The sequence below is a fragment of the Porcisia hertigi genome, chromosome 35 (assembly GCF_017918235.1).
Source record: "Porcisia hertigi strain C119 chromosome 35, whole genome shotgun sequence".
Classification (NCBI taxonomy): Eukaryota; Euglenozoa; class Kinetoplastea; order Trypanosomatida; family Trypanosomatidae; genus Porcisia; species Porcisia hertigi.
The window spans coordinates 812,744-838,278 of record NC_090594.1 but is presented as its reverse complement, the minus strand read 5'-3'; the positions used below and the strand labels follow the sequence as shown (position 1 = coordinate 838,278).

The window sequence follows — 25,535 nt, the reverse complement described above, 5'->3', positions numbered from 1 at the left end:
ATTTTTTTATCCAATCTCCTCTTACTTTACCTGCATAGAGGACGGAAAGTCATCTCACCACTATTCTTGCTTTGGCTGACGGGAATACCTGCGCAGTGCATCTTTCCCGTGCGTCCCCCCCCCCCCTCAGGCTGGCCTTATAAAAGCCCCCTTTCTTTTCAAGGCCACGAGGAAGACGCGCTGGTCGACATATGCACGCGCAAACACTCGGGGAAACGCGACAACGGGGTATTACTAGGAGTGAAGAGAGGATCACCCCACGACACTATGACGCTATCCCCCCCTCCCCCCTCCTGCTCCTCTTGCAATGCTGCCTTGACTACCCTGATTTTTCAAATGCAGCATTTTCATCATGGTAGTCGACCTGGTGTCTGGGGCTAAGCGTGACATTCATGCCGAATCGTAATGCCCGTTGCGGTGCTCCTCTTGTGGGTGAATCTACACTCGGGGTGGTGAACAAGATCTGTCCGCGGCCTCGGAGCACCTGATGTGTGCTCTCTGGAAGACCTGGGGTCTGCACCAGCGGTGGTGTTCTAGCGAAGATGTTAGCGGGAGTGGCGGAGATGGCGCTGGCGTCTGTGTGGCACGAGCTCCTCGTTGCATTGCCGCTGAGAAGAGAGGTTCTGAGAATAGACTGGAGAGCAACGGGCATCACTACTGGCGGGTGTAACGGTGTTTCTGCTGTTTGCGTTGCGGCTGGGTCGCTGCTATTGAATGACGATGCACACAATCCGCCTGGTGGCCCGGTAGAGTGGACATCGCTGCCCAGCGGGTGTGGGCGGAGATACAAGCTCTGATGTGACGCAAGGCCACCAGGTGCGGTTCGGTCTTGAAGACTCGGGGATATGTGTGGCGACGGGGACGGAGGAAGAGGCGGGAAGCGAACTGGGATGATGCACTCGGGGTCAGGGGGGCGCGACATTGTATCGCGACCACTTCCTTCTTCAAGAACGGCTTCTGTCCCCCCGGATCGTGCCGATCCGCTGCCTGACGATGCACCGGGGGTGGAACGCTGCCACGAAGAGCCGCCCTCAAAACGATGGTTAGCTGTGGCGGTGGTTTGGTGCCCGAACGCACCACCACCATCGCAGTGTAACGGCGTAATCAATGGTGCAGGTCGAACCGTCGCTGGAGCGGAGAGTGACTCTGCCGTGCACCGCGAATTAGCCGGTGATCCGGGGGACACAGCGTCAGCACCGTGAGCCGGACTTTTCGCCGGAGTGCTTTTACGTACGACCAGAGAAGTTATCGTGCGGTCGGCGACGCTGCGCTGGGTTAGCGCCCTCATTGCTTGATGGGCGATACGCCACTGATTGGCGTAGCGCTGACGCTCCCCCGCATAAGTGCGATGGGGATCGGAAAGGCGTGCAGTCGCGGAACGTTTGAGTCCGACCGGCGGCACCGTCGTCATACCACTGCGACCTGTCCGACAGGATGAACCTGCGCCAAGTACGTTGTAGTCTGGCAAAAGAAAGAGCTGCCGCGTAACCGTCTTTGACGCGCCACTACCCTTCGGTTTGGCTAGATTTCCAAACGGCAGGAGCCTCGTCAGGAAGGAGACGGGGACGGGGTGGTTGGGCCTCGCCCTGACCTGCTCGCCACTCCGCGTGACACCGCACTTGTCGAGCGTAGCAACCAGCACCGTGCGCAGAATTCCTGCCATCCACACTACTGCAGGCTCCGCGAAGGTGCTGCTCCCCGACATCGGCGGTACGGCTGCTTTGTCGCGTCCAAGTGAAGTCGCAGAAGCAGAGCCTAGCGCGGAATTCCCTGCCGATATGCCCATTGACATACCCGCGCATCTCCGAGGCTCAGCTGTGTTGTCTGCCCAAAACTTTAGTGAGGGCAGAGCCGCGCGCAGCGCCGCGTACACAAACAGGAGGAGGAGGATCACTGCTACTGCCGTTACAAAGACAACGAGTGAGACTTTCGCACCCCATCCCGGCCGCACTGTGGACAGGTCAGTCTGGAGAATGGCTTTCAGCTGCGCTCGCTCAGAGGGCAGCAGCACTGGCATGGTAAGAAGGACCCCAAAACGAAGCCCACCCACCATAAGAAAGGGGTTGCCGCTGGCGGTGGTCTCTTTATCGCTGCTGTGCCACTCCCCCCCACTCCATGCCCATTTAATTGTGCGCCGAGAATCAGTCCCGCCAGCTGCTGCTTCTGTGGGGTGAACGGACAGCTTCACGCGGCGCAGACGACCCTGCAGGGCTCGCCGGGAGGTTGCCAGCGGCACTGCTGCGGTAGAGGCAATGTGTGTGGCATAAAAGCTTGTATCTGCACCAATCAGGTCCAAAAAGGAGTCGATGACTGCGGTAGCAGCGCTAGTGTTGTAGTCGATGTGGTCCACTGCTTCCACTTTCAGGGTGAGCCATGTTCCCACATCCAAACTCGGATCAGGATATGTGGACATCGTTGTGATGCGCAGGCGAGTCATGTAGGGCTCTAACTGAGAGTCAGGATAGAGGTCGGGGGGCACCAGCTGCCTCACCGTCATACTTGGTCCAGCTTGCAGCAGCCGTTGAGTGACGATGTCATGGTGTTCCGGCGCGTAGAGCATAACAGTGCCGTACACGAGCTGATGAATTCGCAGATGAGCCCCGCACTTCACCTGGAGAAGAAGTGCGGACCCGGGTGTGCCTGCGGTGCCGCTTTCATCAGTGTATCGAAACCACCGAGTCGCCTCGCCGGGCGGCAGCGGCGCGTTCGCGGTCGGGATGTGAGAGGCGAGGGGGGGGTCGATGCCTGCGGCGGTGGTGGACGTGGTGTCCGTGTTCATCGAAAAGCTGCGCACGCCGCTGGCCGGCGCCAGCTGTGTCCTGCTGCGCGCAGACCACACGTGCAAAGTGATGTCTTCGTCCATGAGCGGCAGCCTCAGTAGCGTCACCGCCTGACTGCCCGGAGTAGGCGCGGTGCACGCGCTGAGAGCCACCTGCAGGGCTTCTGGGTAGGCGTCAGGCTCCACCACGATGCTGACCGCCGTGCCAAGGGGTACCTGAAAAGCAATCTGGGCAGCAGAGGTGTCAGAGAGGGCGTGGCGAATCGTGTCGGTATCGGGCCCTCTCAGCGGCCCATCCGCCCGAAGTATCGTCATAGCGACCGTGGAGCCAAGCACGTCTTGCGCGGCTGTTTCCGGCGTCGATGCGCGCGATATGGTGAGCGAGACGCGCCCGATCAGCGAAGCCAGCACTTTCCTTGCATCGAGGCTCTGCAGCCGCACTTGATGGAAGGAGGCTGTTATGGGGCACACAAAGAAGTCTCCCTGCGTCCATGGCGATACAATGCAAATGGAGCCAAGAATCGCCGCTGCGGAGCTGTGTTTCGACGCACTGCGCGCTACATAGCACCGTGAGTCGGCCAGTTGATGATAGGCGCTGCCGTCCATGTCGTAAACCACTGTCATGCCATAGGGATTCTCGTCATTGGCTTGAAGAGCTTGCCTCGCTACGATGTCGACAGGAGTGGAATCGATGCCGCTGCGGTTGTCTGGCTTGCTGTCACCTTTCACCGCGTACATGATGGCGCGATTGGGGCCCTCGCTGTGGTCTAATCTATCGCCTGGCGATGGCTGCCACACCCGTGGCGCAAACCTCCGTGCCGCTTTGGGACGTAGTCGCAATACAGACGTCGTCAATCTGGCGCGGGGAGGGAGGGAGGGGCTCGCATCCGACTCCGCACTGCGTGCCGAGGACGCTAGAGCTGGCGCGCAAGAAGAAGCGTACTGCACCTGCGAGAGGGTGATAGACCCCAGGGAGGCGCTGCTGCGGGTGTAATCAGAGCCTGCACCCATGACCGCTGCGCTGAGCAGTGAGAAACTGGAGGGGTTCTCCGTGTTCGACCAAGCAGTGTTCGCGCACCGAGTCAGTTCTCCTACGCCACCAAAGAGGATGTTTTCGAGCTCCAACTGACCATTTGTGGCGGCCTCCAGCAGCGGCCCGCTCGGCACCGTGACGGGCTTCCGGCGACTGTACGACAGCGGAACATACTCGTATGAGGGCAAGGCGAGCACGGCAGCATAGTGGTACGACTGGTCCACAAAAGTAATCGGTCCGCATCCGCGCGGAGTCCAAGAAGGTTTGGCGTAGGCGCTGAACTGGCACACATCCCACTCCTGCACAGCCGTGAGAGCAGTGGCGGTAGCGCTGCATCCGGGGAAAGTGGCAATGTAGCTAGAGAAGATGCGGCTGCTACCACTCAGTGCGCCGGGGTAAACGGCGAGAGCTACGCCGATGGGATTCGCGAAGATGTCTGAGTCGGTAATGGTTATATTCTGGTGACCACTGCTGAACACTCCGAGGAAGCGGTTGCCGTAAAGAGTCCATCGCGCAAAGCAAGTCGCGGCGTCGCCTGGATCACTGTTCGCTGGTTCCGCATTGATGCTGTTGCGAAACGGGTCCGCCACGAAGGAATGATGTACGCTCGGTGTCGCTTGTGCACCGACATCTATGTGGGAAGCATGGCCGTCGTGGTGTTTTCTTGTTGAAGTGGCTGAGCTGCCCTTCCCTCGCTGCGCTGTCGCGCTGCCTCCTAGAGTCACAACGCCTGCCTCCGCCATCGACGCTGTTGCGCGGAACAGAAAGAGTCCAATGAAACTGCTATGTGCAGTGTTGTTGGCCATACCACCCGGTCCCCCAGAGCCATCCCACGGAACACAAAAGCCCTCACTCTCCGACCCAGCCGCAACCACATTCTTCATGAATGGTGCAACCATGGCAGCGGTGAGCCGGGCTTTGGTTTCACCCGAGATGAGCGGCGATGGCCGCGACGAGTGCGAGTGATTTAAAAGAACACTGCAGAGTGACGACACTCGAGTATCGTTCAACGTCAGCGGCATCGTTTCACCCCACCTTGCCGATTGCAAACCCACAGGTTCGGGCCGATCGCTCGTGCCCCCGAAGTAGGCGCCACGCGCGTACCGCGTTCCAGCGACGACGACATCAATCATAAAGACACCAATGCCGCTGCCATCGAGGCGCACCCCACCGCCGTCGCTGTTCCAAACGGCTGAATCTACCATGAAGAGATGGGTGTTTCGACGGTCCGTATAAAGCGCAGTGGCGTAGCTGTCCTCGATGACGCACCCCGCCAAGACGGCGTAGCCGGCAGCGGACCAGCTCTGCTTACTGGTGCGGTAGTGCACGCTGTCGTCGCCACTCACAGCTGTGGACACGTTGACATAGAGGGCCGGCAGGAAGGTCAAAGGTGCCACCACTGCCATTGACGGTGCCTCTCCTTGAGCGCGCTTGCCGAAGTGACGGATTTTCACGCCAGACGCGCGAAAGCGCGGTGCGGGGAAGAGGCCAACAGGGTGACGCTGCCGTGTAACGAGGAGCATACAGCCCGATTCGCTCGACTTCTGCGGTGCGTCACACTCGAGCTCAATCGTCTTCGACAACCCCACCACCTCGCTGTAAATGCCCTCTGTCCCCAGTCGAGGGCTTTCGTCGTGCGCGTAGACTTCGCCGTGTTTGTGGCTCCAGGCTGTAGCCACCGACGCGGTGGCGGCCAGCCTGGGCGTCGCGACGACAACTCGGATGCGACTGCTTTGTTCATTCTTGCCCAGCTCAACAAAGCGCCTCCCCATCGCGTTTACGGTCACCGTATTCACCTCGGCATCGTTCATCCGAGATGATCCGCTTGTGACAGCGATGCGACTTCCATTGCGCAACCCCACGAGCGCGTCTCCACTAACCGCCTGGCTGTGCATCCACAAGGGCAGGTGCAGGCTCGACGCAGTCACGCACTTGTCGACAGCTGCCCTGAGCGACGCCACAGTAGGAACTGCCGCGCCTGCTTCCAGCCGCACCAGTCGCGTGCAGTAATCTTGTAAGCGACTCATATCTGCACTGCTCGCGAGGGCAGGAAGGGCTGTGGTGTGAGCGCGAGCCGCACTCGTCGCCCGCCACACTGTCGGTGCGTCCGTAAGCCCAGCCAGGGTCACCTCCCCAGCAGCATAGAAGGTTCCCGGATAAACCCTCGTCTCAGCATCGAGTTGATACGGGGCTGATGACGCGCCCTTGGCGCCGAGGGCAATACGAAGAGTGGGTGCAATCGCGTCGGGTGCGGAAACATTCAGTTTGCCCACCACGATCAGTGTTCCCATGGATAATGTGACCAATGGCGGGGTGGTTCCTTCACTCAAAGAGGAGGAGGAGGTGCAGGCTGTCGCGGCTGGTGCCACCGTCACCAGCAACTCACCAACCACGAGAAGCACACCTGGCACACGAACTGCTCTCTCTAGGTGAAGCTGGACACGGGTGCCGTATGGAATAACGAAGACCGCCTGCTCCCCACTTGGCTCATCCTCTTCCCCGTCATCGTGCCCCCACGGTGCACGGCCTCCTTCCCACGCGGCCAGCGAGTACCACGAGGTGTGCGGCGCAAACCGGTCGGATGGGTCTTCCTTTGTAAAAGCACGAAGATAGGGGAAGTGGGGTCCGGCGCAGCCGGTGGTTTCAGCTCCCACTTTCTCACACATTGCCAGCTGCACATCCGCCCATAGTAAGGGTGACGAGCTCCACAGACCACTGTTGTTAACTCGGATCACCGAGCCATCACAAAGGGGGTTGAGAGCGAGACTGAGCCACGTGGTGATTGATTCGGTTGCCGGCGGTGTCGCGAGAACCCTTGCTGTTTTTTTTCCAGGTCGGCTGCCCACCGGCTCCGCGTGCGGAGGAACCGCTTGACCTGCGCTGCTGCTCGCACGATGAGGAGCTAGCGGTGCAGCGGGGGACTCACCGCTATTGTCATCGCTGTCCCTCACTTCCCCCGCTTGCCACCTGACCTCCCCCATCAGCGGTGGTGCCAGGCAAAGGGTCTGCGTACCGGGTCGAGGTTGAAGGTAGAGCGTATTCGGTGACACACGCACTTGCAGAAGCATTTCTGCAGTCGGCCACGGCAAGGATGTGTCCACCTTGATAGAGAGCTCTGTTGGGTAGCACAGAGAGCCACTGGCGGTGCGGAACGTGAGGAGCAGCTTGGTCGATGATTCAAGGGTGTAAAAGCCGGCGCCCGCGGCCGTCGAAATCGCGTTGCCTGCCATATCTGTGATCGGTGGATGCCATACCGGAGAGGCGCGGCTTTTCGGTGCTCTCCTTGACTCCGCATCTTCCCCGTTCGGGGGAAAATCGTCCCGGGTGAGGAGGTAGAAGGACGTGGCCGATACAGCAGCTCCACCCGCACTCGCGGTTAAATTCATGAGCAGGTTTGTCGGCGAGTTATCGCCTTCGCGCAGCTCAACTGCCACCGAGTGACACAATGGCTGGTGCTTATCCTCACTCGAGGCAGACGCAGAGGCTACCTCGACAAAAAGAAGCGAGAGCTGCTTGGAGGGTGCTGTACACATCCAAAGCTCCTCCCGCGTAAAGTTAGCATCGCTCCTGTCACGAGAACTGTGAAGCACCTTTGCGCTGTCCTCGCCTCCACCATCACCACCAGACAATGCAGTAGACAACTCAATCTCAGTTCTGCCGCCGGCAGGCGTGTGCTTGCGCCCACGGCCCTGAGCCCAAACAACTCTACCGTGTCCCTTCGCTGTTTCCACGGGCAAAAGCCCCGACCAGGGTAAGCCCCGGCTCTGGGCGCTCGGAACATGTACGCAATACATCGGCGCTGTTTCGGCCACCATGTCGTGGCTGTGCAAGAAGATGGTGGTCTTATTCAACTGTGACATTCGCCCGTCCACGTCATGTAGTGCCACCCGTCCAGCCAATAGCAGCCTCAGATACGCCCCATCCACTGCGCTGAAGTTGAAGAACCGCAGAGTGAGGTGGCCACTGCGCCTTGCAGCGTAGCTCCCTGCGGGGTAACTGGTCGCCTTAGAAGACGGAGTAGCCAGGATGGCCAGCTGCAGGGCCGTGCCATCCATAAAGTCGCCAACGATGATGGAGGCGAGGAAGAGATGACCTCCGTGGCGCGCCTCAATAGCGGAGCGATTTTTCTCTCGGCAGCGCACCCTATCGCTCCTGCGCTCGTGCGGCTTCCTTTTGTCGTCCCCCTCGCTGGAAGACAGTGCACCGAGGGCGGTGTGACTTGTGCAAGAGCTGTCTGGAAGCACGCCTGCGAGGAACGTATCGACAACCTCTGTTATGTTTGTGATGTAATCCAGAAAGAAAGACGCTGCCCCACAGTCGACGATGGCGCTGTGGCGGACCGCATACCCACTGGACGGCGGCAGGTAGACACCGTAAAGCCCGCAGCTGAAGATGAGCTGGTCACTCACTTCTCCGGCGCACTTCATAGGCGTCGCCGCCGCCGCCATCGCTGCAGCACTGACCTGCTCGGGATCATTAGCGACAGCGATGTTCGCTGTAAGCTGGCAGCGATCCGCCATGTTGAACTGAAGAGGAAACACGAAAAGGCCGTGTCCCCGAACGTGATGCAGACTGTTGCCACGAATGGCGCCTAGCCGGTTCTGAGCTGGGCAGGTGGGTGCTTGCGCCGCGACAAAAAAAAAGCGTAGAGCGTACCAGGCGCCGTGTCCCTCGCTGACGCAGATCTCGGTGTTCTGCAAAATAACATCAGCAGAACTGGCATAGAGGCCAGCGGCGACGGTGTCCAGGCCGCCGCTGTTCCCGTACAGACCAAAGAGAAAACTGTCAGTCACTGTCAGCCGCTCGTGGGTCGCACCGATGGCCGCAACACCGTATCCGTCTGCGTACAAGACAGTCAGCTCGCTCACCACTGTGCGGCGGGTGGCCTCCAGCACGACCCCACGGTAGTACGCATCGTGCATCACCACGTCCTTTAGCACGACCTGGTTGGCGGGAAAGCTCAGGGAGTCTAGCCAGAGACTGTACCCCTTCCGAGTCCCTCGTTTCCCCGTGCGGTACAGCTCGACGTGCTCCAAGTAGGAGCTGGTGGTGTTTCGCAGCCACACAGACGCTCCCACCTCCGATAATGGGCTGATCTCATCTCCGCGAATCACAATTGTGCGCGACAGGTACACCACCTCTGTCCCAGTCGAGGCGGTGTAAACACTATTCCAGTTCTCCTCCCAACCACTGAGCCGACGACCATTCCCGTGGTTACTACGACCACCACTACCCGTTTTGGGCTCTGTGCCCAGCTGCACATGAACATCATGGCTGTAGCGCAGTGGTGCGTTGCTTTCGAAGAAAAGTACGGTGTGCGACACCTTCGCCTCTCGTCCCACAATAACGCGCTGTTCCATGTGGGTCGGGTCTGGGTCGTGTTTCGTGACGATTGCGATGGTGTCGCCTTCGGCCCAGGGTACCCACTGGTCGACCGTCACACTGGTGTCGCCCACATTCGCCGGATGAGCCAGCCGCGCCCGCGATACATTCGGTGGGGCGCCGTGCAGTTGCAGGGTGCCCCCGTACACATTGAGCATTTTGCTGTATGACGGCTCATCCATTTGCGCCGTCTCCTCATGAAGCGAGAGAATGTCGTCCCTGTAGTGGAGCGGGTCATGCTGGAACATGTTTAGTGCGAGGGTGATGGTGAATCGGTGGTGGTGTGGCTGTATGGCACTGCCAGCGATGAGGGCGCCGGTTCCGGTGATAGCCAGGTATCCAAGGCGCAGCTCCACATCCACGTCATCAGAGATGATGAGCACCCCGCCGAGCAGAATGCCCGAAAGGGGCGGCGGTGTGATGTCAAGCATGACTGTGTTGCCCTCGAGAACAACAATGTTGCCTTCCTTTGGCAGCCCTGCCCCCATCCAGGCCAGGTAAGACGACCACAAGACAGCAGCGTAGAACGGCTGTGCGCTGAGTAGCATCGCCTCACCGCGTCGGCTCTCATCCGACCAACGAACTTGCCACGCTTGAGGAGATGACACCCGCCCTTCCATGGAGCACACAAGTTCCGTGTCCGCCACTGAGAGCGGTGTGCAGGCAGCCTTGTCCAGCACCACCGCCGCTACGGCGCCCAAGTCGTTGCCGAAGCCGATGCCGTAGAGGGTAATGCGTGCCCCGATGTCGCTTGTCAGCGCCGCGACGGGATGGTAACGAGTCACTACGGGGGTGAGGCTCAAACGATACTGAAAGAGTGGACAAGACGCGCCGACTCGACTGGGGCATGAGTTCATGATTGGCTGATCGACACGCTGCTGAGTGCGGATGTTTACCGGGCAGTTGCCACCGGCGGGGTGCAGGCCTACCTGATACCCCGCAACGGCCGCTTCCTGTATCTGCAGGGTGTTAACAGGCATTCCCTCGCATTCGATACCGACGTAGGCGGCGGTAGGGAGGTGCTCGAGGAGAGCGAAATGTAGTGTGTTGGTGCCCAGCTGCAGACGCGGCCACATGTAGCGAGCATCAGGGGCACCATCGGAGTTTTCTGATCTCCACATGCTTGCATTCAGTGGGTTCGCGTCAGCAGAGAAAAGCGTCGCTGCCTCCGCCTGCGGTGTCGCAAGTTTCACGCGACATCTCGCGTTAGATAAGTCAAGCGCGTTCGCCCTCGGCGTCGTCGGTGCAAAAGTAAGGCTGACGCTGTACAGCAGCAGGCGCGAGTGCAAGTGGGCCTCCAGTACAAGAAACAAGCTCGACGCGACGATGTTCACAACAGAGGTAATGGTAGCGTGCGCGTGCGTGGAGCTGGCGGCGCCGGTGAAGAGCGCCGTAGCGTCGCCCCAGCCGTCATACAACGTGTTCACCGATGCTTCAGCAGCCCTGGAAGGGTCTGTGCTGTCGGATGACGTAGGAGAACCTCGTGCATGCACCGTGAAACCATCTAGCAGCTTTGAAAACGTCAGGGAGCCGCGATAGAGCTTGACCAGCTCCTCATCCATGTACCATGGGGTTCGGCAGACAAGTTCGCCGGTGCCGCTCGTGCGCTGAATGTCGCACTGTCTACCACAAACGTACACGCGAAATAGCTCTTCAACCTGTCCAGCTGAGCGGTTTGACCCCAGGGACGTGCCGACCAGCCGCATCGACACGCGCCCGCGATATCCACCGGCGCTGGGTATCGTAACGGCAGGCATCATCAGTACCGTGAAGAGACTTTCAGTAAAGCGCGGGGAGTTGCCCACACCGGGAACGTGTATGGAGAGGTAGTCGCAACCGAAGTAGTCGTGTGGCACCGTAACGGATGCACGAGTGCTACTTTCTATGTTGGTTACCACCAGCCGCCTGGAGCCGAAAAGAACCAACATCGCCGCGTTCGCGGAGGGCTGCCTCGAGGCCATCATCATCCCACCATGAGTGTAGTGGATGCCGCTGTCTCCCTCACCCGGCGCGTCGGTGTACGGAAAGTTGGTACCGAAGAGAAGCAAACGCGCGCCCCCAGCGGCGGTTGTCGGTGACACCGACGTCAGTGTTGGTGTTATGTCAGCGGAGAAGGTGTAGAAGCAGCAAGTGCTCTGCCGCGCGTTGGCGCGGTTGTACACCTGCACCGGTCCACTGCGTGACCACATCGTCTCTGCACTCATGGCCGTCGTGCAAGTGATTCGCGTTGTACTTGCCGCCATCACATGACACTCCGTCTCCGCGACTGTAACCGTCACTTGTGCCGGGTCTGGAGGAAAACCGATACCGGTGATGTTGAGCTCTTGCCCACCAGCGATAGATCCAACAGCACGCGAGACGCCCGTCACTCGCATCTCGCAATTAAAAAAGAGGCTGCGCGAGTTTTCACTGACGGTACTAGTGGTGCCGTGGCCCCGCGAGACCAGGCGAAGCGAGGCGTATGCCTGCAGGTTCGCACACGGATCCTTGAGGTTGCACAGTATACGCGTATTCAGCATGTCTACAATGAGACACGGACCAGCGCCGACGTCCACATAGGTTTCCTGCTCTGACACTGCCGCTAGGGAGTCGTCAGCGGCGGTGGCGGAACCAGTTTTGATGTCGCGCACCGACCGTGGCAGGGCGGGTGAATGGGCCAATTTGGTGAACCCCGAGCCGTAGATCGTAATCCACAACGGGGCCTGCCCGGTGTATGGTGTGAAGGATTCAATGCGTGGCATCTGCACCTTGGACAACACTCGAACCCGTCGCACTGCGCACCGCAGATCGCACCCTAGCGTTCCGCCAGCGTAAGCAACCTCCAGCGACAGTGTGCCACCTTTCTCATCCATCCAGCTTAAATCGGGCGCGAGACAGCTGATTTTTGCCGTTGTGAACTCCACTATCTTCACCACGTAGGTCTGCATGACGCCACTGCTGATGGCGACAACAGTCATGACGGGCACAGACCACGGTGCAAACCACTGGCCTACCAGCGAGAGTTCCACACCCTCCGTATACGGATAAATATAATCTGGTTGGACTGTGTCCACTCGACAGACTGATGCGATGTTGAAGCCGGAGTCCCCCTCGAGAGCGCGGTCCGAGACGTATACCCGGTATCGACCAGCTGAAAGCGGCGTAAGTGCGTCGCACACCAACTCCACCGACGAGAAGCCCCGAGGCAGGCATACGATACAGACTGTTTTGTCCGGCGAGTTGAGATTGTTTATGTTGCACAGGAGCACCGAGTGGGATACAATGCCAGCTCCGCGGATATGGAATGTGGGCGCCTCCTCCATGCAAGAGACGGTGAGGGGCCAGACATTCGTCACGCGCATTTTGGTGACGCGGAACACAACTGAGAGAAGTTCAGCGCCGTTCTCGACAGTGTCCACGTTCAGGCTCTGGAATACACGGCGGCGGTCGTGGATGTCGGTGTAGTACGTGGTCAAGTTCACGGGAAGCCAGTACAGATCGCTGTTCGTATCCTCCGTGTGACGAATTGCTAGGCCGGGGATCCTCTCCGCTGAAATATTTGGCGTGACGAACTCCATGAGTGTGGCGAGGGAGAAGGTGACGCGGCAGTTGGGTGGTATGCGAGATGAATTGGGGGCTGCGTAACCAATCGTCAGCGTCACGTCTGTGCCGCCCCACATAGGCAGGTTTACTCCTCGCATCCGGATCACCGTTCCACCAACGGGGGTCACCACGTCTGAGGGTTTCAGAGACGTGATCCTACTCTTGATGCGGATGGAGAGACCACAGTCGACGAATACTTCTCCTAGATCTCCGTGAGTCATCGTCATGTTGAACCACCCGCCCGGTGCATCAGCGGTGATACGAAGCGCCAGTGTCGTATCACTGGTGAGATGTGCCGACAGCCCAGGAAAGACGCCGGTCGGCTTGACGGCGAATAGTCCTTCGCATCTGCTCATTTCTACTGCCGCCAGGTGCACAGTAAAGTGCGCCCCCGAAATGGGCTGTGAATGGTTCGCGCTATAGTAGCGAAGGTCTTCTCCATGAAACGAGACGGTATCGCGCAACGCCACAGTCGTCGTCTCGTTTGGCGTCACTTCGCTGACCCGCGGGCAGAATTTCGACGGAGCGTTCTCTGTGTCGACAACAGTGTACACGAGCGGCCCACCCTGCGCGTAGGCCCCGGTGAAGCCGTTGTTTACTACGTAAAAGGAAACATCGATGCAGTACTGGTACACCAAGTAGCCTCGTTCTGTGTCCGGTATCAGCGCATCCAAATCGACGAGCCGCGGAACCTCGATCAGGGGAACGCGCATCTGCAGAGGTGTGATGGGATCCATGAAAAAGGAGCGAGGGCCGCAAAAGACGCGCTGCGTCAGTACGGGGGGCGCAGTCTCGCTGAGCGCACGGATCTCCAGCGTCAGTTTTCCCGGGCACAGCGGAGAGACCTCATGTGCTCCGTCTACATCTATACCGGCACCAGACGACGAATTCACGCCGCCCAGTTCATCGGGTAGGCGGAAAGCGACGAAATGGTGACAGTAACGGTGTTCGCCGTCCATCTCATCTGCAACAACGATAAATGACTGGTGTGTGTAACCAAGGCCACCCCACCGCTGGCCAGCGGGCGCGGCACCCGTGTTCTGTGCCCCGGACTCTACCACCCACCACGGCAGTTCGTAGCAATCCTTATCCGAGTAAAGGACTGGCAGCGAAAGAGATGCGAGGGGTGGCGTGGTCGTGCTCTCTGAGACGCGGAGCTCCACCGTGTACGCTGCTTCTGCACGGGGAAGCGAGAGGCGGGCGCCGCGGCTGTTCATCATAACAAGAGTACGCATCTCGTACACAGCGTATGGCGGAAGCCGAGATCCCCCCCACGACTCAAAAGGCAAAAAAACGGTCTTCGCCTCTAGTGAGACTCCACAGAACGCCGCGTTCATCGCGTCAGCGTCCCCCAAGACTGCCAGAGGAAAAGTGCAGCTTCCGTTGATGTAGAGTTTTCTCTCTGACGCGAAAGGTGTGTCCAAAATGGTGTGCCTAAACGGAGAAGCCGGGCTCGCGCTTCGTTGACAGTGCGCGCGCACCACCGTGTCGTGGTGGCTTTCAGTGCGGATTCTAAGTTGCATGTCGGCAGCGCTTCCGTCGCAGTGCACGAAAAAAATCCCACCCAATACGCTCTGATAAATGAAGGAGAAGCGAAGTATGACCCAATCGCCATTCCCAGGAGACGGGGACGGCGCGGCGGCGGCACTCTCCCTCAGCGACTGCAAACCCTCTGGCGCTGCTTCCAGCACTGTGGGTAGCCGGAAGAAACTGTTGACCGCTAGCGTGACCGGGAACCCCACTACCTTCGTAACACCTTTATCGATTTCCCAATCACCCCAGTTCACTACGGCGTTGGCAGCTTTGGCAGGGGTCATGTTTCGAGCCGTGTAGATGCCAATCACTACACCACCGCCGCAGGTATCCATTGGGTTCGTCTTTTGTAAGTTGCTGACATCGGCGGAGTTGTATGGAACGCTGGTCATCGACGCGCGACAGAAGAGCATGTCTGCGTCTTCATCGGATCCGCTCACTTGGCATTCGCTCAGCGAGTTGTCCATAGACGTGTAGTAGGGGTTGGAGACGCTGTCAAGCTTCGGTAGGCGTAAAGGCCGCAGCGTTGCCATCATGTCTTCGTTGTGGACTAACGTAGAGCGCGGGTACGCGCCACGGATGTACAGGTTGTGGTACCACCGTGTGTACATACAATCCTGATTCACAAAGCGCACTCCGTTGTTTGGTACAACGTTGTACGTTGCGGGCATCGTCACTGTATGCACCGCGTGCGAGAGGGAGGGCAGCACAACGTTGAGCCCGTACGACTCGGATTCCGCCTCAACGGAGCGCACCACCGTGGTTGTAGCAAGGTCGCCTGTGACCTCGCCGACAGACCAAAGGAACGAAAGATTTGACGTCATGTTGTCTTTCGAGGCATAAGTATACACTGCTTGCAGACTGCAACTTGACCACCACGTTGTATCCCGCAGCGGCGAGGTGCTATGACCGCCTGCAGGGAGTCCAGCAATGACCTCCACACCTGTGAAAGTAAAGGGCGATAACTGTAAACTGAAGCGGAGCACGCGAGCCTCGGAGTCCTGTTGCGGTTGCCCAGCGATGCGGGTGTGCTGTGGATGGAGTAGGACAGTCATCTGTTGCTTCTCGCTGCCCCGCAGGCGAGGGGGGGTTCTCGCCAAGCCTGGATTCGTGGAAAAGACGACCCACATATCATTGTCCTTATCACTTGTAAAGGTGGCTCGTCGTCGCATCACGCGAACCTGCGTCGACAATGACAGGAGCACTGGCGTAAAGGTGATATGACGAGCCAGGTATGGACGACCCTCCTTGCCGTCCAAGACAACTGTAACGTTCCGCGCAGTCGACCCAGCCACAGCGCCGTTCCTCGTTTCTTTACGAGTCGAAAAGGTCATGGTTACTTCGACTGGCTTCACAAGAGAAGGGTCTTCGCAATCCAATGTTGTGTTCACGGAACCCCGAGACGGCCTGCGGCAGTGCAGCAGCCCACGTTGTGGGGGAGAGGGATGGGCTGGAATACTGGGCAAATGCAGCTCGTACACAGATTTCATCGTTGCTGGGGAAATGAGGACCCCGTCGACGTAAATGTACGATATCGCAGCACCATAGACACCCACGAGCACAAGAGGTGAGAGTGTCGCGCCGTATCCGATCGCGCCAGACGGCTCTACGAGGAGAATCCTCGGAGTACCGTTCACAATGCTGGTGGAGAAGAGAGTATGTGCCGTTTCATTACTCACAGAAGAGCTCGTTCTGCCGTTCACGACCGAGCGCGGCGCACTGTCCATACGGCTTGATGTCCAGTATGGTTGACGTCGCGGCGAAAACCACTCAGCGAGAGAGAGGGGCGCGCCATGGAGAAGATCAGGGCGGTGACACCATGAAGAGCCTAGCACAGAGGGCCCCCGCAAAGTCGCCGCCCTGGTTGCTTCATGGTCGGGACATTGCCTTGACGCACCGATGCGATGAGCCACCAGAGCCTCTTCGGCGCCTTCCGGCGCGGTGTTTCGTGCGAGTGACGTCCGTGTTTTGAGCCACTTAGTCGTGGTGCCACTGCAGCGCGAGAACCCATGTGCCAGCTGTTGACGACACGCATCAGCCGGGCTTTCAAGTTCGGTGGAGCACGCCAGGTCGCGGTGAGGGCACAGGGGTGCTTGGCCTTCCCAATACACTGGTGCTGTCCAGTTCTCGGCACCGCTGGCCGTGGTGTAAAGATCCCACACGTTGTGCCGCACCGGCGCCCCAAATGCAAACGTAAAAAGCGGCAAAACCAAATCACAGTGGACAACGCGAAACACAGAGCACGGGGGCCTGACCTTTCCAAGGTCGTTGTATGTTTGCTGCACTGTGAGCAAGTCAGGTGTTGCGAAAAACGTAACACAAAAAAAGAGGAGGAGGAGTAGGTGCGGCCCTCGTCGCAGCAGCACTGCCGGCACCGACCGCAAAAGAGGTGTCGCCAGCGCTGTGAAAGTGGGGGGGTGGATGTATTTGCTCTGTTGACTGTAGTCCTTCTTTTTTGAAAGGTTCAACATTTCTGTAGGACCCATTGCGATGACCCTTGGCTGTTTCCATCAGAAACTGTAGCGCACACTTACACAACACAGAGGTTACTCCCCGATGCGGTGGGGGGGGGGGGGGGGGAGGCGTGTAAAGAGCTGCCGGTGCAGTGAACGCCGGGCTGGGGGCACAGCTGCAACAAAGCAACTCGGCGCTACGTTGTGGTGAAGTGGGGAGAGAAGGGGGGTGAGGGTTTTGGTGAAAGAGCCTCCCACCACGCACAAACTCAGCATTCACGCATGAATGCGGATGATCAAAGCAAATGAAAGGATAAGCGGAGACGAAGTGGTATTCGTGGTCGACGGTCAGCTGTAGCACGGCCGCGGATATATATAAATATGTGGATATACATATACCTACAATGGTGACCAAGGGAACTGAGAAGCAGACGCCAGCTGCACGAGCCCCCTCTTCCTGAGGTCCGACGCACCGTATCCTGGCCCGGAGGAATGGATCAGCAGCAAAGGTCAATTGTACACTGCGGTAATGCCACACATCGCCGCCAAAGGGGGGGGGGTTGCGGCACTTCCGTAGTCAAGGTGTCTGAGCTCTTGCCTTTTTAGAGCTGTAAAGACTATCGTGGCAGCGTCCTCACGTGTCGGGACCAACGTCGTACCATTCCTTGTAGACTTGGTGAAGCATAGAAAGGACTAGAACTAGGGGAAGCAGCTAAGGCAACACAGAGAAAAGTTCATGGGGGACAGCGAGACGGATTGGGCGCTGATACTAGAAATCTTTATCCGAACAGCTTTCTCTTCCGGCCAACTCAACGTTCACGTGTGCGTGGAGGGGGGGAGAAAGAGAGGAAAGGGGGATGCCGGGGCGCTGGGATGAGGTTTCTCAAGAAGCGAGCGAACCACAAGCTAAAAAAATGAGTAAACTGAAAAAACCACTCGTAAGAGCCGTGTGTGTGTGCGTGTGTGTGTGTGTGTGTGTAGGGGGGGGGTGCATGCGGATAGAGGATAGGGATTGCATACATGTACATGTATGTATATGTTTGTATAAAGTATATTGGTATTAATGTATATGTAGAAAGAATACAGACCGCGCCGATCGTCCTTCTGCGGTGAAAGCACTGGTGAATGTTTTCTACAGGAGAGATCACGTGAATGACGCATGTAGAATAGAGCCCGCGCTACCCAAGAGGCGCAGACACAACACGTAAAACCACTATGGGCGAACAAGTCGGGGGGAAGGGGTAGAGAGATCGCAGCAGTTGAAAAACGAACAAGCGAGTGGGGCGCGGAGGGGTAGCAATGACACATGTGCGTGAATAATGCAGTCACGTCCGTGAGAAGAAGAGAGGGATCCTCACAGAGGGATGTGGCGGTGGAGGGTACATGGAAATCTGCGCGTTTGTGCGATCGCACATACGTGTGTGTGTGTGTGTGTGTGTGTGTGTGGTGATATGACACAAGAGGAAAGGAGGGGCCATATGCAGTGCGCAGTAACAGGATCAACGCCGCAAGAGTCGACCCCCGTAGCAGGGCACATCAGCGTGTGCGCGCCAGCACACGTCCCGCGTCACCAAACATCAGCTACATCAGCAGAAGGGGTTAGAGGGAAAAACGAGCGATAGTAAACACCCGCCGCAGATCAAGAGGGGTGTCGGTTCCGCACAACTTCACGATCTCCCCCATTTTTTTCTGGCCCACTTTTCCTCCGCCACCACAGCGAGAAAAAAACTGAAACAAATGGCCAGCGACGCCACGCTCCACACCTGACAAAGGCGTGGAAGGAATCGCCCGTGCAAGAGGAGGGCCTGGGGAAAAAGGAGAGAGAGGAGCTCCGTCAGATGCCTGAAAGGATGAATACGCAACCACTAAATACGGTGAAAAAAAAGGAGGGGGTGGGGGGGGGGCAGCAACTGCGGTACACAAAGCAAACTACAAAAAAAAACATGCAGACTTTTTGGGGCGGCGCACACAGAAAGACCTTCCCTTCGATCGCGAGAAAGAGGTCATGAGCGCCGGGTAGTTTTACTGTTCTTCAGAACCAGCTTTCCCAGTCTGAGTTCTGAGTCTTGGGGAGGTCCGGAGCAGACTGCGTGGCCGGCACTGTGAACGATGGTCCTGAAGCTTCGCTTTGTAGATCCTCCTTGTTTCTCCCTGTGGAGGTTGGGTGCTGTGGCATCGCTTCAGATGCACTGTACCCAAGCGAGTTTTCCGCAGCGGGCTTGCCTGCTTGCTCAGCTGGCCTTCCGTTGCTCTGCGGTGACGGAGACGGCGGCACCGGTGCAGACTGGAACAAGTCTGGGACAGCGGCTGCAGAAGACGCTGATGCGGTGGTATTGAAGAGGTCCAGCGCTGGCTCCTCCACTGTAACTCCATCGAATAAACTGATCATCGTCCTTCCTACCCGTTTCCGCTGTTCCTGGAGTGGCACCGCCGATCCGCCCACTTGGTGGGTTGAAACCACTGACGTGCAGGGCCTTACTATGGACACGCCGGCACCCTGCGCCGGCGCTTCAGCGCTGAGGATTGGCTCCACTTGGGCAACTTCTCGGCAGTTCTGACGATTGCCGTTCGCGGCGGCGGCCGGGGCCTGGCAGGAAAATAGACCCTCCTTTTCACACATGACTTCCGTGAGTGGGAATAGGTCCGTGTGTGCTTCAGTTATCACTGATAGTGGTGCTTGGCGGAGCTCTTTTTGCTGATGAACACCTTCGTAGTAGTGTGATAAATCCTGCAGGAGACGTGCCAGCACCAAATTCATTGGTTCATCGTTTATGCACACCGCGTGCTCGCGATAAAAACGATCTCTGGCGGTGCAGAACTGGCAGAGAAAGAGTACAGATTTTTGTTCAAAGTAGCACGCCGGGCGGCGCTGGCAGGCCCCGCACCGCGCCTCTTTGCGGAGGAGCAAAATACACCGTTCGGGCAACGTCGTCATCTGAAATGCTGCATCGTTCTGCTCCGACATCGGGCTCATGCGCTCTTCTGTCTCGAGAGCGGAGTTGGGATCCTGCGCGGGCACCATCCTACCTTCTCGGCCACACAGCCCGATACGTTGTTCCTCCGCCAGCCTAGCCCAGCACTGCTGAGCAGACACTATGCTGTGAGCGAGGGAGGCTGGGAACTGATTGCCAACGATCAGAGACTCTAGCTCCTTAGCTGACAACCTGCGTAGCACTGGATGCTCGGCTTTGAAAAGAATGGTGCGGATCTGCTGTGTGAGTGTGTCGAGACGACGTCCCGCACAAGTGTAGCACGCCATGCACAGATAGCCGTGAAGCGGCCGCTGAAAGAAGTTGGAGAAAATATCTATTTCCGACTCCTCAATCATCATCAGCCCCTTGTCCTTGTGCACGGCTGAGGACTTGCGGCGCACACGGGCTTCCTTGTGAAGCACTGCGTGCTGAATCTTGTAAAGTGTGTTTCGTACGTCGAGCGGACCGACCATGTCAGGGTCCATCACCGCGAGGTCTGTCTTGTGGATCCCCATCGGGCCACCACGTGCGGCTGCGAAGCGCGCAGGGCGCTTGTCTGGAGAGGATAATTTGGGGGCGTTTTGATCAGAGGCGATGTCGGTGGTGCGTCTCTCTTGGTCATCGTGGTGGTGTTGGTTGTCCGACTCTTCACGCTGTCGCCAGGAGGGCACATCTACCCCTCTGAGTTGCCCCTGCTTCATCGCCGAATCCGAGCTTCCGCGTGTCCGTGCGACGAAAGCGTCAGCGGAGGAGTGAATGCCACCGTTACAGTCGTACGTTGTTGTTGGTGCTGCAGACGGTTGTTGGTGGAAACGCTGCCGATCAGCAAGCATGAGTTGGTGCTGCTTGATGCGTTCGTCCGTCATCTCGGCGTCTGCGAGTTCCTCTCGCACCGCAGCCTCCAGTGCCGCCTGTGGCGGCAGCTCAATCATGGAGTACGTGTCATAGACAGCATCGTCGTCTTCGCGCATTTCACCCCCTCTTCCGCATACACAACAGAGGTACTTCTCTTCAAGTGCATCCAGGTGGCGTCGCACCGCCCTCTCCCTGACCTCGCGGGCGTGTCGATCGAACTGCGCCTTATGCTCCTTCACCTTCTCAGAGACGTCATCGACAAACTGTTTTTGGAACGTAACAACAGACGACAAGTGGTGACGGAACCACTCGGCGATATACGTGCAGGTAGAGGCCATCCTGCCGCTTTTCAGGTGAATACCAAAAAATCAAGCGGAGGTGCTGATGAGTCAACGCGTAAAAGTGTACGTGTGAAGGGAAAAAGAGGGAAACCAACATAGTTGACGGTAGGAGGGGGAGGGGCACAGGGGAGATGCACACGCTTTCACAAAGCCACTAATTTACTACGGTGCTAGAGGGTGGAAGGGGGGACTCGTTTCTCTGTGATGCCAACCCAGCATGGCCGAATCCGAGTTTCGCCTTCCCACTTCGTTTGCCCCACTCACACACCGTCTCATTTTTCACTGACTCTCGGTTTTTTTTGTCTCTTACTAGAAAAGCACCAGGAGTTGATGAGCCCACGTGACCCAACCGGAGAAAGGAGTCAGCTGAGCAGATCTGAGAGCGCTGACGGGATTTCTGGCTCACCCGTGCTCGGTCGCTTCCTTTCTTGTTGCGCTACCCGCGTGGCAGAGGCCATTTTGCATCGTTGCGTGTTAAGTGTATGATGGACTCGGGGTGTTGGGAATGAACCGTGAGTACCACACCGTTGTAATCAAGACGCAGCGGAGGGGGGCGGGGGGGGGGGGGGACAACGAGAAGGACTTTACTAATAGCAACAGAGATAGATGAGTAAATAGGAAACACACAGACACACACACAAACACAGAAAAGTAGGCAGCACGTGAACAACATAGTTAATGGAGAGAGAGAACCCTCATACACCCAAGTGCGACCATGCACGCCTGCACCAAAGCAAAGATAGGATACTATCTCCCCTTCCTCGCCACCACCGCAGTAGCAAGAGCAGCTCCACAATTTCTTTCATCAGTGTCTCCAGGCTATGAGTGCTGCAAAGAAACACACGCACACACATACACGACATGTGTGGAGCAGACTCACGTATCAAGTCTGTCCCCTGCGCATTCTAGGGAATGGGGTCAAGTACCCGGTGGCAATAATAAAAGTAAAACGGTCCCAAGACCCCAGGGCAACATCATAGTGAAGGAGAGAGATACTTCACACAAACACAAACACACACACACACACACACACACGAGATAACTAAAAAGGGGGATACGGACATATAAAAAAAAAAGACTAGAGCGCACAGGGGCAGACCGTGAGGGGGAGGGGGAAAGGGGGGCCGTTGGCATGTATCTGCATGCTCAGAGCGGAAAAAAAATGCCAATGATGGATAAAAGACGAGGGAAGAAAAACGCAAATGGAGGAGAGTGAAGCAGAAAGGCAAAGCCGAGCAAGAAAGTACAGCCCCCCCCCCTCATTTCCCTCTCCTCCTCCTTGCTATATATATATATTTTTTCTTTCTTTTCGATCCCGATTTTGTCGCGTGTGCGCGGTTATGAGAAAAAAAAGAAATGAAGGGCTGCGCGACTCCTGATGATCGAGTGCATATATATATATATATACACACTGATATGTAGAGAGCAGCACGCCAAGAGGAGTGGTCGGGAGTAGGAGAGCAAAAAAAAAAACACAATACGGAAAAAAAAGAGAAGGGGCTCATCAACCGCTTGATAAACTGCGACAAACCGTCCTCTGTGATCGAAAGTGAGTAATGTAGGCAATAAGAAGAGGGTGGGGCCAAAGTCACCTTCCTCCACCGCCCCCCCAAAAAAAAAAAACATATAAAAATAAATAAATATATATATATATATAAATATATACGGAAGCACCGTGAAGACGCAGTTAGGGCTAGACGCGGTGTTTCCACAATCGCGCCCTGGCCGCTACACACCCCTGAGTTTTCCTTCCCACCCCCCCCCACACACACCCACACCCACACACACCCTCCCTCCCTCTCTCCCCACCTTTTCAGCCCTCGCCTCGAGTAGCTGCTTGCACCATCACGCATCCCTGTCTTCACACCACATTTTCCTCTTGAAACTTTCGCAGTAGCGCAGTTTTCTTCTTCTTCCAGTTCTCAAGGACTGCATTGCCACGAGACGCACTCAAGAAAATCATTTGATCCTCGAGCAGCTCCATGCACTTCGAGAAAAAGCGCTTCGCCGCACAGTGGGCCCAGGCGGCGAGGGCATACTTTTGGTCATCTTCGACGGTCTCTGGAATCTCGTTCGAGGCAGCAGCCAGACGCTGTTTGTTGAGATTGCGAGACACGGCCTCGAGGAGGCCAGAGCTTGCCGCCAGCCTCTTCTCACATACCACTCGGTGCTCTCGCAGATACTGCAGCACCAGTGAAGCCCACTCCTCCGCTTCTTTATCCATGATCCTGTTGCTGCAAGCCACCGACTCTATTAGCACTTTCCGTGACGCATAGTGAATTCGCAGCGCCCTTTGCTCTGCGATTCCCTCTCTCACTTCCTTCACCTCGTCCGTGTACTCATTGACCAACTTGCTACGCATCTCGTCCACGGATCGCTGCAATGCTGCCGCCTCCCCCGCCCTCTCTTTTTCAAGACGGTCCAGAAGCTGTGCGCGCTCTTGCTGAGCCACCGCCATCATTCCCGTTAAATTTACCGACGCGCGGCGGTCTTTCATTTTTTCCATTTTCCCGTTCCTGCCAGCAGCGGAGGCATCGTAGTAGAGGCCGTTATTCTGCGGTATCTTACGGCGAATGATGCCAGTCTTCGCCTGCGTCTCCGCGGCGAAGATGTGTAAGTCCGCCAGCAGCGCATCGTACATCTTGGCAGATTCGACATAGTCGAACTGCAGCTTCTCCGCCTCAGCGCCGGTGGTCGTGGTCACCTTCATGCACTTCACCTTATTCGCAAAGTGCAGTGTGCTGACGGTTTCATCGTATGTCAGTTGCGTGGGCGAGCACTGTGCCAAAAGTAACACACGTGAGCTGGGATGCGAAAATGTTGGCTTGAGAAGCCGCGTCAAGTTTGAGATGCGGTAGCTGACAAAGCTGCCCTCGTGCAGACTGTGCACCACGTTGCCCAGTGCCGTCAGGCTGCTGTTGATGGAGGTGGCCTCTGTCAGACCATCGCCAGTAACACCACTGCGGGCAACACGCTCGCTGCCCGCGAGATCGGCTAGGATGATCTTGCTCGTGTAGATGGGCTCCTTCTGGCCGGGAATACGGAAGACCGTGCCCTGGAATGGCATCTCCCACTCCGGCAGCGACGGATCCTCCGCTGAGGTGGTCAAGTTGCTGCTCTTCCTTCCATTAGCCGCTGCTGCCTTCTTGTCAACCGCAATGACTTTCTTCGACTCGTTACCCTTCTTTGACGGATCGAGAATATCCAGCGACGGTGCAGCGGCAGAGCACGCCTGCTGCAGGATATCAATAGAAAAGAGGCAGTGACTACGGCTCGACTGTGAATTGGAGTCGGTCGCACGGCTCTTGCGGCGCGCGATGGCCAACTGAATCTCGCTGAAGACTGCCTGCAGCGTTGTCATCTCTTTGATGATGAGAGACGGTAACAGAACGTCCTCGCCAATCATGACCGCCTTCAGCGCCGGCGGCTGCGAGCCAGGTTTGCCACCGAATAGGTCGCGGATGCTTTCATTGTAAATCTCTATACAGCTTAATCCCACCACCACATGCCAACCCTTCTTGGCTTGACGAATTTTGTAGTCCATCAAGTCGCTCAGCACGCGCAAGAACATGCCACTGTTCGTCGTGAGCAGGTCGTTCTCAAGCGGGTTCGGCTTCACATCACCAAGAACTGTGAAGGTCTTGCCGGAGCCGGTCTGTCCGTAGGCCAAGAGGGTGGCGTTCACGCCCACGAGCGCGGCATCTACCATGTCCACTACAGCGTCTTCGTACACCTCGAGCTGCGTGCTCTCCTGATCAAAAACGTAGTCGAAGGAAAACACACTACTCTTCGCTGGCTCGCCTGGTCTCGTCGTCTCCACCTTCAGGGCGTTATCGCCGATACGGTGCACGCCCTGCAGCTCAAATTTTTCCTGTTGTTGATTCACAGCACCCTCGCGCAGCATCGGCCGCACGCGCACCGATACCATCACACGCTGGTTCCCTATAGTGGCCATTGTGAATTACACCTGTTGTCGGTTTGTATGCTTCGCTGATAATGCCAAGCGAATGCGTCATTCAAGAAAAAAAAGTGAAAAAAAAATCGCAAGTAGCGTTTCTTTTCGCCGCTGTTGTTGTTGTGGTGCTCCTTTTTTTCTTTTGAGGGGGGGGGCACTGTTGTTCACACCTCTTTTTTTTTCTTGTTGCTGTGTTCGCTTGTTTGGCCTGGTGTGAGAAAAGCGGGGGTGGGGGACGGGGGCGCGACCACGACCACGACAACAACAACAAAAGAAGGACGAGGGGGATCGGCGAAACAACAGAAAGTAAAGATAAATACAGCAACTAAACCAAAAACAAGATAAACAAATAAAGAAATGCGGGCGAGCCGGAAGGGAAATAAAATCCGTAAAGTGCACACGTGCAGACGTGAGAGAACACACACATATATATATGTATATATAGACTTGAAAAAAAAAATGGGGGGGGGGGGGAGGAAGACCAGAATGAAGTTGAGGAGGCGCAAACGAATGAGACAAGGAAGAAAGAGTACGCTCAGTGCTCCTCGAACACAACCTGTTTTGGTTTTTGTTGCTCTTTGGTTGGCTGGGGAGGAGGGGGGTGGGGTGCGGCTGTTCTAATCACTCTTTCCGCTACGCGTACGTGCGTA

General features: G+C 57.2%; 3 protein-coding genes across 3 annotated transcripts; all 3 read right to left on the bottom strand.

The window, feature by feature from the left end:
• Positions 1 to 319: 319 nt before the first annotated feature.
• JKF63_01203 (uncharacterized protein) lies at positions 320 to 15,133 on the bottom strand (the record flags this gene model as incomplete). Its single annotated transcript, XM_067897251.1, has 1 exon — positions 320 to 15,133. One exon carries the CDS (start codon positions 15,131 to 15,133, stop codon positions 320 to 322), a length of 14,814 nt encoding a protein of 4,937 aa, XP_067753408.1.
• Positions 15,134 to 18,794: 3,661 nt separating this feature from the next.
• On the bottom strand, positions 18,795 to 20,927 carry JKF63_01202 (uncharacterized protein; the record flags this gene model as incomplete). The annotated part of the gene is made up of 1 exon (XM_067897250.1): positions 18,795 to 20,927. The coding sequence occupies one exon, from the start codon at positions 20,925 to 20,927 to the stop codon at positions 18,795 to 18,797; it is 2,133 nt and encodes a 710-aa protein (XP_067753407.1).
• Positions 20,928 to 22,791: 1,864 nt separating this feature from the next.
• On the bottom strand, positions 22,792 to 24,885 carry JKF63_01201 (uncharacterized protein; the record flags this gene model as incomplete). Its single annotated transcript, XM_067897249.1, has 1 exon — positions 22,792 to 24,885. One exon carries the CDS (start codon positions 24,883 to 24,885, stop codon positions 22,792 to 22,794), a length of 2,094 nt encoding a protein of 697 aa, XP_067753406.1.
• Positions 24,886 to 25,535: the final 650 nt, after the last annotated feature.